Source organism: Pteronotus mesoamericanus, unplaced genomic scaffold (genome assembly GCF_021234165.1).
Source record: "Pteronotus mesoamericanus isolate MK-2021 breed Mesoamerican mustached bat unplaced genomic scaffold, CSHL_Meso_final contig_74, whole genome shotgun sequence".
NCBI lineage: Eukaryota > Metazoa > Chordata > Mammalia > Chiroptera > Mormoopidae > Pteronotus > Pteronotus mesoamericanus.
This window is the reverse complement of record NW_026555247.1, coordinates 13,592,131-13,605,467: the sequence shown is the minus strand read 5'-3', so window position 1 is coordinate 13,605,467 and position 13,337 is coordinate 13,592,131. Positions and strand designations below refer to the sequence as shown.

The 13,337-nt window shown below is 41.4% G+C and overlaps 1 protein-coding gene across 3 annotated transcripts in view; it reads left to right on the top strand.

Moving 5' to 3' along the window:
- Positions 1 to 13,337, top strand: part of B4GALT6 (beta-1,4-galactosyltransferase 6) — a 65,960-nt gene that overhangs the window by 25,975 nt on the left and 26,648 nt on the right. For all 3 annotated transcript variants that reach the window (XM_054583501.1, XM_054583500.1, XM_054583499.1), the window contains one exon: positions 5,867 to 5,980. In XM_054583501.1, the coding sequence (XP_054439476.1) occupies positions 5,867 to 5,980 (114 nt within the window). The remainder of the gene's footprint in view (positions 1 to 5,866; positions 5,981 to 13,337) is intronic.

Here is a 13,337-nt window from a genome sequence, read left to right as displayed (position 1 = left end):
ACAGTACCAAGGAGCACAGGGATGCTTCCGTAAGTCTGGCAATGAGTTGAGATCCTTATGATCATTTATAATGACGTGGCCAAGAATAACACTTTTAGCTCCAAAACTTTGTATTTAAGGGATGCGAATATACTGATACAGCATGTCTTTAAGGTTTTCTTTTTCTTTTTTTTAAATGTTTTTTATTTTATTTTTTTAACTTTTAAGTCATGTTTATTCTATTACAGTTGTCTCAATTTTTTCTCCTTTGCCCCCCTCTGCCCATCCCACCCCCACCCCCTGCTCCCACAGTCAATTCCCACTCTTGTCCATGCCCATGGGTCATTCATACATGTTCTTTGTCTAGTCCCTTCCTCTTCTTTCCACCATTGTCCTCTTTCCCCATCCCCCTGGTCACTTTCAGCCTGCTCCACGTTTCCATGCCTGTGGTTTATTTTGTTCATTAGTTTATTTTGTTGAATAGATTCCACTTATAGGTGAGATCATTTGGTATTTGTCTTTCACCAACTGGCTTATTTCACTTAGCATAATATTCTCCAGTTCCATCCGTGTTGTCGCAAAAGGTAGGAGTTCCATCTTTCTTCCCCTTCCCTCCCCTCGCCTCCCCTCTCCTCCCCTTCCTTTTTAAAATGCAGATCAATTTTACTTTTTTAAATGTCAAAGTCATTTATAAAATGTTAATAAATTTAAAACCATTATAAAGTCTCAGCAATTAAAACAACATGGCACCAGCACAGAAATAATCAAACAGATCAATGAAATATAATGAGCATTCTAGAAATAAATGTATATATCTAATAATGTAATATATGATTAAATTGATATTTCAAATCAATGGGTAAAATAAGGCTTATTCAACAAATAAGGTGCATGGGCCACTATTTCTTGTAATAAAACAAATATAGAGCCCTATTTCACACATTATACAAGAAATATTCAGGTGAGTTAAAAGTCAATATTTAGAATCTAAGGAGTTTTAGGAGAAAATACAAACTAATATTTTTCTTACCCTGAAGTGAAATATTCAAACCCTGAAGCTATAAAGTAAAATATTGACAATATTACTATATTAAACATTTAAGACTATATAGTAATATACATATTAAAAAGTTAAAAGACAAGTAAGAATGGGAAAGTATTTGCCACACTTCTAAAAAGGGTTAATAGTTTTTTTTTTTAAGGGAAAAAATCTACAAACCTTTAATCAAGAAATGGATAAAGAATACCAAAAAGTCATTTAAAGCTTTTTAAAAATAATAGAAATAGACAAGAAATATACAAAAACAGGTTTAGTTTAAACAAATAATAAAGTAATTAAAATAACACATCATTGTCACAATCAGATTAATAAGTATTAAAAATATTGGTAATATCAAGTATTGGCAACTGTGAAAGGAACTGGGTATTCATAGACTTTTTTTTCATCTTAAAGCAGTCCCTTTAGCATATTTTGCAGTGCTGGATTGGTGAAGATGTATTCTTTTAGCCGCCTTTTGTCTGGGAAACTCCTTATTTTGCCTTCCATTTTCGTTGAGAGCCGTGTTGGGTAGAGCAGTCTTGGTTGCTGGCCTTTGCTTTTCATTACTTGGACTATTTCTTGCCATTCCCTTCCGGCTTGCAGTGTTTCTGTTGAGAAGTCAGCTGCTAGCCATATCAGGGCTCCCTTTTAAGTTACTACCTCTTTCTCCCTTGCTTCCTTTAGGATTCTCTGTTTGTCTTTGATATTTGCCATTTTAATGATGATGTGTCTTGGTGTGGGCCTCATTGGGTTCCTCTTGAATAGGACCCTCTGTGCTTCCTGGACTCGTGGGACTTTTTCTCTCCTCAAATTAGGGAAGTTTTCCATCATTACTTTTTCAAACAGGTTCCCTATCCCTTGTTACTTTTCTTCTCCTTTTGGTATCCCTGTTATATGAATATTATTATGTTTCAGGTTGTCCTGCATTTCCCTAAAAGCCTCTTCATTCTTTTTTCATTTTCTTGCTCTTTCTGGGAGCTTTCTTCTACCTCATCATCCAGCTCGCTGATTCCTCTACTTCTACTTCTTCTAGTCAGCTTTTAATTCCTTCTACTGTGTTCTTCAATTCAGAAATTGTATTCTTCATTTCCTCTGTGTCTTATTGATAGTTTCTGTGCCCTTTTTTCATGCTGATGTAGTTTGCAGTAAGTTTCTCGTCGTTTCCCTGTAGTGTTTTGTAATTCTCTCTGAGCTCACTGAGCTCATTGAGCTTCCTTAGAACTGTTGTTTTGAACTCAATATCTGATAGTTTACTTGCCTCTATTTTATTTATTCTCTTTGTGGGGATTCCTCCTTTCCCATCGAATGGGGGGTATTTCTTTGTCTTCTTATTATTTGTGAAGCTCCTCTTTTTTGCTTCTGCTTCTTAAGTTGATCTGCCTTGATTTCCTGACTTTGTGGTGTGAACTTCTATGGTAGGAGACTGCTGTTTTTACGTTCTGGATCTGCCTCTGATTATGTCAGATGTTGTCCCTGTCTGACCTTAGGCAGTCTGTTTGAGACCTCCAGGAATCTACTGTCTGTGGCTGTCTCCTTCAGCTGTTAATCTATTCACTCTGCACTCAGCCGTCAGGCTTAGATAGCACAGGGTGGGGAAGAATCCCACCTGGGGGTGGGGCTATTGAGTCCTCTGATGGAGTTGCTGCTCAGGGGGGGTGGTCTCTCTGCCTGGGCAAGATGGCTGCTGCTGTTTTGCGGATGATTCAGCACCGAGATCCCGCTGGCTACTCTCTCAGTTCTCTCCCCAAAGCTTCCTTCCCCAGTTTCTCCTCAGGCGTCTCTAGCCCACTCTGCCCCCACCTTTGCTGGAGACCAGGGCAAGTGGCTGCAAATAAAAATTTATGTGTTGGCCCTTTAAACAGCTCTTTGCGTCTCCAGCCTCCCATCTCTGGCAGAGAGCAACCCTGCCTCTTTTCGCAGCTGGCTGTTTTCTGTGTACTTTTTGGGCTCTGGTGCTGTGGGCTGGAGATCCCTACTTTTGGTTTAGACCCCACTCTTCTCAGGGGGATCCAACTGTCCCTTTCAATATCCTTCTGATGCTGCCGCCCGTTGGGGCCCTGCCCGCCTTCTTGAGTCTTTACTGTGCTCCTTACCAGTTCGATTGTGCTAAAGCTGATTCTTCTGTCTCCAGGTTATAAGGCTTCTCTCTAGCTATTGTTCACGTGTTTGTTCCAAGTGATTTCTGCACAATTTAGTTGTAATTCCAGGTTGGTCCTGGGAGGAGGTCAGTGTGGCTTCCACTCACTCCTCTGCTATCTTGATTCTTTGGAGTTTTTTTTTTTAAACATGGTTTTTTAAAAACTGATACAAGTGATGCATGGATTCTTTTGTGAAAAATTTAGTCATTCTCGCACTAAAATAAAAAGTGAGATAATCTTCTGGCTCTCCTGTTGTGACCACGCACCCCCAGGGGAGCTACCATTAGCGGTGTGTTTTGCAGAGAGATGTGTTTGTAGAGAGCTCACATTTTCTGTGAGTTGGATATGGATTTACTGAACCATAGTGTGTGGCTAAGAGAAGGGGATCCAAGCATTAATGACAAGAATTAATAAATTATGCAGAGTAAGAAAACATTCTTAATGATAGTTAACCGATGACATTAAGGATTACATGAGAATACTAATATTTATGTGCCTCAGCATAAGAACACGAGTCTTTGGAACACATAAGGCTGTGGACTTTCAGGGAAAATCTTAGTTATCTTCTGTTTTCAGCTCTTGCAAATACATAGTGTATATCAGATGCTTAGCTAGGATAGCACAAGTCCCCAGAAAAGGAGAAAATTTGGGGGTGGATATAACTTTAAATTTTATATATATAGAGAGAGATATATACGTATATATATATTTTAAAGCATCGTAAGGACAGAATCACCTTTATTGGATTTCCTTATACTTATTTATGTGGTGTATCTTTAAATTTTCAGATATTTGTGGGAGAGACACAGATTATGGGCTACTAGAGGGGTTTCTGTAGTTTTATTCTTTCCCTGGGCATACAGAACGGTTAATGTCCATTGAGTCCCCTTCCTTTTGGCTTGGAGGATTTTCCTCAGGTGCTTTCCAGAGAAGGGCATTGAGGAGGATTCTCTCACCTGGGCTTTCCCACTTCCTGGTGGACTAGGCCTTGGCAGCTGTATCATCAGTGGTCCCCATTTGTCACATGGTTGTTTTCTGGCAACACAGTTACTGAGGCCCTGCCAAGTTCTAACCCGGATTCCTGTGCAATCCTTTGGAATCCTCCAGCGGCTGCCTCTTTATTGGTACCAGACCCCCCATAAACCTCTGTTTAGCAAACCTCTGCAGGGGCCTGAGGAGCAGGTGGGCCTGGAGGTGGCCTGACTCTCCACTCCGAGTGACGTCCTGGCTCCTGGGTGCATCCCCCTAAATTCCATTTTGGTGATAAGTGAATATGGTAGGCAAAGGCATACAGAGAAGTGTTTAGTTTTCTTTGACTCTTCTCTCATATTTTATATTCAGTTTTCAGGATTCTACCATTTTTCCACAGTGAGAGGGGTTGACTTTTACCATTCATAAGGTATATGATTTTGACCTTCAGCCTCTTTTGCTTGCTGGTCACTGACTGACAGGCCTCTCTTTTAAGTCAGACGCCTGTTCTCCTCTTCCCTGTCTCTTTTCACGCAGGCCAATTCGGATAGGGATCTCACTCTCATCAGAGCAGATTACTAAAGACTGAAAGAAAGCCTTCACATTTTCCAGAAGTGCCTGCTCTAGCTTCATTTTCTGTGGGTCTAGGAGACAGAAAGTAGTTTAATCAGCTGTTTCCATCTCTCATCTTTTACTTGCTCACTGCATGTTAGTCTCATTCTCTTAGACTGGCTTCCTCTTGCATAGTGGGAAGCTGGCAGGTTGGAACTTTGTTCCAAAAGGGACTGAAATGTGATCTCTGGCTCCATGTACAAAACTCTGAAGGCTCCAACTGTCCCAGATTGTGTCAGGTGTTCCTCTCTAAACCAATTGCTCACAGCTACAGTTACTGAATATGTGCTCGTATATGGGACAGGGATTGCTCTAAGCACTTGATACATTTATTTTAGTGAGATCTGAAAACGACAACATGAAGTGGGCACAGAGGAGAAACCACATTATCTTGCCATGTACCACAAAGCTAATATGTGTTGTGAGCAAAGATCTGAACTCAGCGTTTGACAGTGGGGCTCTAGACCAGTTCCCTCTCTGCTTTGTAGCTTGCGGAATCTAAAGAAAATGGACCTATTGTCATAGCAGCTCCAGGGCTCCCCAGGGAGTGCAGCCCACAGGTTGGAAATGACTAATTTAAAGACTTAAAATGAGCTGTGTTACAGAAGTAAATGGAGTGGGTAAATTTTAGTTTCCTAAGTGTGGGGTGGTGAGAAAGCATTACTCCCACTCCTCTGCTCTGTGGCTGCTAGAAGCAGGGCTGTGTCTTTGCGGTTGTCCTGAACTCCCTTGGCTATTGTAGCGGAGAGGATTCCCCGAGTCCCTGGTGTACTGTCAAACTCCCCTTCCATCCGGGTCAGCCAGGGGAGGGATGGGAGCAGGTGTTCTCCTGTGGTCACAGATGGGCCTGCTCTGTATTCATGCATGGATCGGGCCAGGATGCTCTCTGAACTTGTCCCAGGGTTCCCTTGGGAAATCTCACTGAGGTCCATTCTGGCAGCAGTGATGATAAATGGGAGAGTAGCCATGGCAACAGCATTTTGCTTTTCCTTAGTTCTTTATAGGTAATTCCGATTAAGTACTTCTGCAGATTGTGTATTGCAGATCTCACAGTGATGGCCACGTATTTCATACTAGGAGCAAAGCAAAAGGTAATTTTTTGGTTGTAACTTTCTTCTCTCTCTCCAAGATTATCCTGAAGGCAGTAATTCAAGTGATTATCTTGTTCAAACAACAACATATCTTCCGGAAAACTTCACATATTCACCATACCTCCCCTGCCCAGAAAAACTGCCTTACATGCGTAAGTGTCATCTAATTTTGACTTAACTCTTTGCTTGTATTATAATAAAATAAGAAAAATCACACGATTTTAGCACACCAGGCTCAGATCATTACTGTGGAGGCTAATGTTCATATTATGTAGCATGTTTTTCGATTATTTTATTTTTACAAAGGATTTTTTTTGGGGGGGGGTGATTAAAAGCTGAAGAAAAAGCTTATCCCTTACCCAGAAGTATCAAAAACTTCTATTGTGAATTTGATATGTATTCTTACAGCTTATTTTTAAATTACTTTTTTATGTAGCTAGAAGGCTGGATAGAATATTAAAATGTCTCGGAGATTTTAAACATTTATATAAATGGTCTTCAATTCCATTTCATTCTGTAAATTGAATTGCTTTTTTTTACTTAACAATTTTTGGGAATTAGCCATGGGGATACACATAGATCTATTTATGTCTCTTAACTGTTGTATAGTACATCTATGAATAAATGTACCACATTCACTTGCCTTTTTCCCTGATGATGAAAATTTAGGTTGTTTCCACTTTTTTGCTATCACAAAGCAATGCTGTGGGGAACAGCAGACTGCATCTTTCTCTGTGCGCATGTGTGTATGTGCTTGACCAGGGTTCACACCCAGAAGCGGAATTGCTGGGCATGCTGGTGTGGTTGTGAGCCAAAGCAGCTGTACCCATTTATGCATGGATCCCCCACACCCAAGCGTGAACGTGCACTTTGGTATTGATAGACTTTTTAATTTTTGCTAATCTGATAAATAAAAATTGTATCTCATTGTTTCAAATTTTACTTTTTTCATTACTAGTGGGTTTAGGTAATTGTTCACACGTTTATGAATCATTTTGAATTTTCTCAGTCACATGCTTTATCAGTTCCTTATTAATTAATTAAACTTTTTTATTGATCATTGGAAGTTTTTTAATAGATATTCTTGGAGTGACCTGCTGTCTGCTGTATCTGTTGTAATACCTTTTCACACTCTCTGGTTTTTTTCATTTTGTTTTTGGAGTCTTACATTTGACAGCAGTTTAAAATTAGGATGTTTTCAGGTGTATCAATAACTTTAAGGTTTTCGCTCTTTTTGTGTGTGTTAAGAAAGATTCCTGTACCTCAGCACTGTACAAATACTCTCCTTTATTTCCTTCTAATAATTTTACTATTTTTTTAAAATTTTGTGTACAGTATGAGGTAGGGATCAAGATAATTGTGTTTTAAATATATATTTTTTCAAAATTATGAAGATAATACATTACCACTATTTTTAAAAACTATAATTACTCAAAAGCCACATGGCTATTATTGTGGCATTTTTTTTTCATTTTAAATATAGTTATACATGTAAGATTATATTTTGATTTTTATATAATTAAAAATATAAATAAACATCTTTTTGAATTGTTTATCATTGTGTTCTAATGTCCTTTTCACCTAAGGGTGTTTTTTATGTTTTTACCTGAGTTTTCTTTACTGAGGAAATCAGCTATTACCTGCCATATTTGTAGGATTCTTTTCAATTTGCAGTTCATAGAAATTAGATTAAAAAAAGAAAGACTTGCCTTTCAGTGTCATCTAAGGCCATGGTTCTCAACTCTGGCATGTGTCAGAATCACCCAGGTGGTCTTACAAAATGCAGGCTGCTAAGCCCCACCCTCAGAGTTTCAGATTCAGGAGATCTGGGGTTTTCATTTCTAACTGGTTCCCAGAGGACCTTGATTCTAGCGATACTTGGGCCACATATTGAGACCCACTGTTCTAGAATAGTGGACCTCATTTCTGGATGCACAATAGCCTGGAGAGCTTTTATAATTCTTGGGCCCAACCCCTAAGTTTTTGACTTTGCTGACCTGACTTGGGGCCTGGGCATTTCAATTAAAAAAAAAAAATGCTCAGCTGATTCTAATCTTGTTGTCTCCTTAATTTGTTATTGCAGCCTTGGTTTTCTAAAAATGAATGTTTTTGTCAATGTAGGGCTGAAACCACTGGGGAGCGTTCTGTTGGAATATTGATTGTAATAATTTCATTTTCACAATTTGCATATTCACATATTTAAAGACTTTAGGAAGTCCTTCTGTTCTTGGTTTAGTTGCCATTTTCTTAATTAGCACTTTGTGAACCCTAATTAAACTCTGTTGAGAAGCATCTGCCTGCCGGACCCTCCTGCCGGCACTACCCTCCTCCAGGCCCCAGCTTCTCAATACCTGTTACGAGCCTGAGAAATTGTGCCGGGGCTGCTGCCCACCGCACTGCCTTTTCACAGAGCATCTTGGTGTGCCTGCTCCTTTTCTCTGTTTCTCTCAGAGTCTCGCATTCTTCTGCGAGAGAGGGCCACACTCGTTTGGCCAGCCACCTTTTCCCAGAAGGCCTCCTCCTGGGCAGCCGCCTTTGAGTCCGGCACCAATCGCTTGTCCAGTTAACCTTGGCCACAGTGATGACGTTATTTGGTAGAAAGTATGGCCGCATACAGATAACTCCTTAGAAAGGGGCCATGGGCACAGCCAACGTAATAAGACTTCTTTGCCAAGGGAGCCTTGCATGAGCCATCGGGGAGAGCCACTCCGCTAGCCATGTGAGGTTTTGCAAAGTGGAGCCACAGTTTACCTGTGTGTAAAATCTGGGACTATAATAGCAACTTCAGAGTGCTGCAAGGATAAATAGCACAGTGCTGGAAGCTTAACAGAAGTGAATTTGATATTCCCTTCCCTTCTCCTCACTTCTTTGAATGACGTCGTCAGGTTTTATAGTGATCAAGGGAACGAGAAACCAAGGAGAAATGTGCAGAGTTAAAGAGTTTTATAGTTAGTTATGGGTCCTTAATTTTTTTTAATTAACAAAGTTATTTTCCATCGATGATAGATCCAGCATAATAAAACTCCTAAGTGTAAAATCTTATTATAATAGCCCACAAAATAATGGAATACAATACCTCCCCAAATAATAGTTAAAGGAAGTTTTTTTTGTAAGAATAAAATCTACTTAGGCAAAAACCATTCAAGTGTGAATGATACTTAATTTTCTTATTATCACCAAAAGTGAAATTAAGGCTTACAATTGGTGTGTTTGATTGTCTAGCTGTAACATCTTTTTGATTTTTCTCTAGTGTAGCAATGAGACTACTGGCGGTGGATTGCCATAAAGATACAATTTGAAATTTCCAATTGGAATTTAGATAAAATTGATTTCATGGATTTCAGAAATAATTTATTTTCAATCGGTTACACCAATCTATTTTAATGCAATTATGTATACAATATGAGTGAATACTTCTTTGTTACTCTTAGTACTTACAGATTCTCCAGAGAGCAACTATACATTCAGTTTTATTAAATTTGTGTGACTGTACTAACAAAGTGAAATAGAAATTTCACTTTGCTAAAAAGCAACGAATGCTTATCATGGATGTTTTGCTTTTTCTGGGTAAAGAAGAGATGGAAAGTGTCAGCTGTGCACTTAACATTAAAATGAAGGTAGATCTATCTACCTGTTGTTTTCCTGTCTTCTAATTCTTATTTGAATAGAATCCATTTGCAGTGGCTTTTATATTCTGTCCTTACTGTTTGTGGAATAGCTCTTTTTATGGATTAACCCTGATAATTTCTATAGTTGCTAGCCTTTTGAACATAACAAAAGCTACAAGGACTCTTTGAGATGAATTTAAATTATTCAGATGAAAGTCGGCAAAGATGGAAAAGGTAAGCAAATAAACTTCAGGAAAGCTCAAATAATGATTAGTGTAACAAACCATTGCTCGAATGTTTATTGTAGAAAACAGAGATGATATGTCATTTCAGAGTAAACAAGCAATTGTTGAACAGCGGCTGCACATGCAGCAGGCTGTGTGTTGTTCATAGGAGCAGGAAGAGCAGAAACAAAGCTAAATACAGTCTCATGTATCCCAGCTAGGGCAGGTAACATGCTCAGAGAAAGGCTGTGTGCTAACTGCAAAAGGGTTCTTATGTGATGAAAGGGAGATAGAAAGCATTTCATTCTGGAAGGAAAAGGGAGATTTCCGAGAGAGGGCCATCTGAAGTAAGGAAGGGGAACAGCATCCGAGCACGAGAGGCTCTATATCCCAGGAATGGAGGGGGTTCCCCCGTGACGGAGGTGGGCATGTAATGGGGCAGGAGAGAAATAAGGCCGGGCAGGGAGGTGAAGGGCCATGAGGAAAGGACTAAGCAGTCTGAGGGCTTTGTGGGTTCCAGGGGTCCCCAGGCACACGAGTGGGCTTCAGAGGGAGCGGAGCCCCTGAGTGTTTACGGGACAGGTTGAGTTATAGCCTCATCTTCATCTCTCTAAGGGGAGGGTGCAGAGTTTTTAAAGATACAGGGGAAAAAAGGACAAAACAGAAACAAACAAAAACCTCTGTTCTGGAAAAGGGAGTATTCATTTGCTTCAGGCAGATGAATGATAACGATTAGGATGGTATTTCAGAAACATGGTACTTCTTATGAGAAGTTGAAAAATGGATGAGAGTGGGGAAATACTGGAATCTGGAAGACCAGTGAGGCCCTTACTGCTGGGGGCTTGAGTGAGTGTTAGGCATGATGGAAAGGAACTATGGAGAGACCAGGGCATGTGCCGAGGCAGTGGCATTGGAGAGAGGAGGGGGCACTAGAGAGAAGCTGTCGGGGTACTCGGTGTCAGAGGTAGTGACCAACTGAGGAATCAGGGTTAATTTTCAGGTTTCTGGCTTGACGACCATTAACTAAAACAGGTAATGCAGGATAAGCATCATATTTGGAGAATGGGGGGGTTAATGAGTTCAGTGTTGGGCCTGTTTTGTTTAAAGCTCAAGAGAGTTACCTTGAGGTCTGAATTTCATTAGAGAGTTCTGGGCTGGGAGTAAGAGGAAGTGAGCTTGGAAGGCTAAGAGTTGGTTCTTGGGGGCCTCAGTACTTACAAGGGTGAGGAGTCATCAGCAGAAGAAAGGAAAACTGGGAGATAGAGGAGTCAGAGAACATTGCCCCAGAAGCCAACGAGGAAAGAGTTCCAAGGACAGAGTGTTCCACCTTGTCATATACCTCAAAGAAAGCAGGTGGAATGAGGAATTGAACAGCCATTGAATTCAGCACATAGACAATTAATGGGGACCACCGCAAGCACAATTTCAGTACAGTGGTGGGGTAAGAAGCAAAATACACTGTCCTGAGAAATGACTCAGAAGTACATAAAAACTAATAGATTAAAAAAAAAAAAGTTTGGTGGGAAAGGGCAGGAGAATGGGGTAAGGTGGAAGAGGTAGGGTCAAGGGAATGACAATTGAGGAAGAGATGGGCTTGAGTGAGTGTTAGGCATGATGGAAAGCAACTATGGAGGGACCAGACATGGGAGTAAAGGGCCACAGAAGGAGAGTGGCCACGGAGTCATGACTGGAGAAAGCGACAGGAAACAAATATGCTCAGGTTGAAGAGTGAGCTTTGGGAAGTAGTGGGAACACCACCTCCTCTGAGACAGGAGTACATTTATTTGGAATGAGGTGGGAAAAATTGAGGGGGTTTATGCCTATTGCCTTTATGTTTCTGATAAAGTAGGAGGACACATACATATGAGGGATTGACGATGCCTCCTGAAAGGCAGGAGCACATAGTTAAAAAGTTGTAGGGCAGTGAGGGGTGGAGTCAATTAATCATGAATTCAAAGATGGCCAGCCAAGAGAGTCCCTCTGCCACCACAGGGGGGTCAAAGCACACAAATATCGTGACACCTGTTTTTGTTGAAAGCTTACTGTGTTCAAGGCAACGTAAGTGACGGGATTAATCTATGTGCTTGTGTGATTGTCTTCAGTGGTATTGTGTGGGTAGAGAACTCAGACATGGAAAATTATTGATCAGCTGTGGCAGGTCAGGAAGGGAGAAGAAATATGAGTGTGTGTAGGTGCGTAGGTGCGTCTTAGTCTTTTTAGGTTACTAAAAACAAAACTGCCACAGACTGGATGGCTTAGGTGCCAGCAGATTTCAGCATGTGGTGAAGGCTCCTTCCATAGGTGGCTGTCTTTTCCCTGTGCCCTCACGCAGTGGGAGAGGCAAGGGATCTCTCTGAAATCTCTTTTTATAAGGGCACTGATTCCATTTATGAGGGCTTAACTCTCATGACCAAATACTTCCCTAACACTCCACGTCCTAGTACCATCACATTGTGGGGTTAGTATTTCAGCATACGGATTTTGGGGTGGGAACACGTTTGTTCCATTGCAAGGTGCTGCAGTTAGGTGAAGCTCATGGAGCTGTGTTTTCCTAAGTGTGAGCCAGGGATGATCTGCCCCAGAATCAGCTGGGATGTTGGTTAAAAACGCAGGCCTCCAAGCTAAACCCTGGGCCTGCAACGCAAGTCAGGTCTCTTGTTTACATACCTTGGAATACAACTTGCTTCAGTTTAAGAGGAAAGGGAATTGGTGAAATGATATTAGGCAGCCCTCATAAAACCCGGGTGGTCACAGAAGTATGTTTAGAGGCTGACCAGCCAAAATAAGGCCCAGACCACTCTGCAAAGAATCTCCTGCCACCACTTGGCAGAGATTGCTGCTCCCACCGGCGTGTTCAGGTCTGGAGACCACTCCTGGCGCCCCTAAAGCCAGAAGCCTCTGCTGCCACCTTCACTGAAAGATAGTTTTGTGAAGTGGCACGTCCTCACGTTGTTCACTTCGACTTCACAGCTTCCTATGGGTGTGTCTGGGCACGTGACTGCTCCTGTCTGCTACAGAGGTAGGGAGGTTAGGTTCTAGCTTCTTCCTCTGGGAGGCAGGACTCAGTGGTGGGCAGTTCAGGTAGCTGACATGTGTTCAGCTAAAGCTGGGTGGCCACAAACATGACCCCCCACTGACACAGGAGCTTTGAGAATGGGGCCAGGAACCTCCATTGTAAATCTTACCCACCCCGCCAAAATTAGTGACCTGCTTTATTAGGAAACTGGCTAGACAGGAAAATGGGGATGTATAGCTGAGAGAACTTTAAGCCAGAACTTACAGGCTTTCACCTCTGAGACTGCCAGTCAGTTCCAGGTGACAGTGATGCCGTCGGGAGGCGGCTGCAGAGCTGGGCGCGCAGGATGACGAACAGGGCGGGAGACCAACTGTCAGTGGACGTGGCTGGATAATGAAGGTGGTCTGGCTGAAAGTCAGAAACTTCAAAGGAGGTTAAATTATGAAAGAAGGAAGTAAATGAGTTTTTGCTAACATGTAGATTGGAGTCTGTAGAATACTTTTATGTCTAGCTTCAAGACTGTAGACATGGGAAAGTGAGCACTGAGCACACAGTCTGAAAGGAAGAATGCTGGGTCACTTAAGATGAGGAGTGGGCGGTGGTATTCTAGAAAAAACATTGAGACAGAGTATGTGGAAATTTCTTGGCAATTGAATGGTTC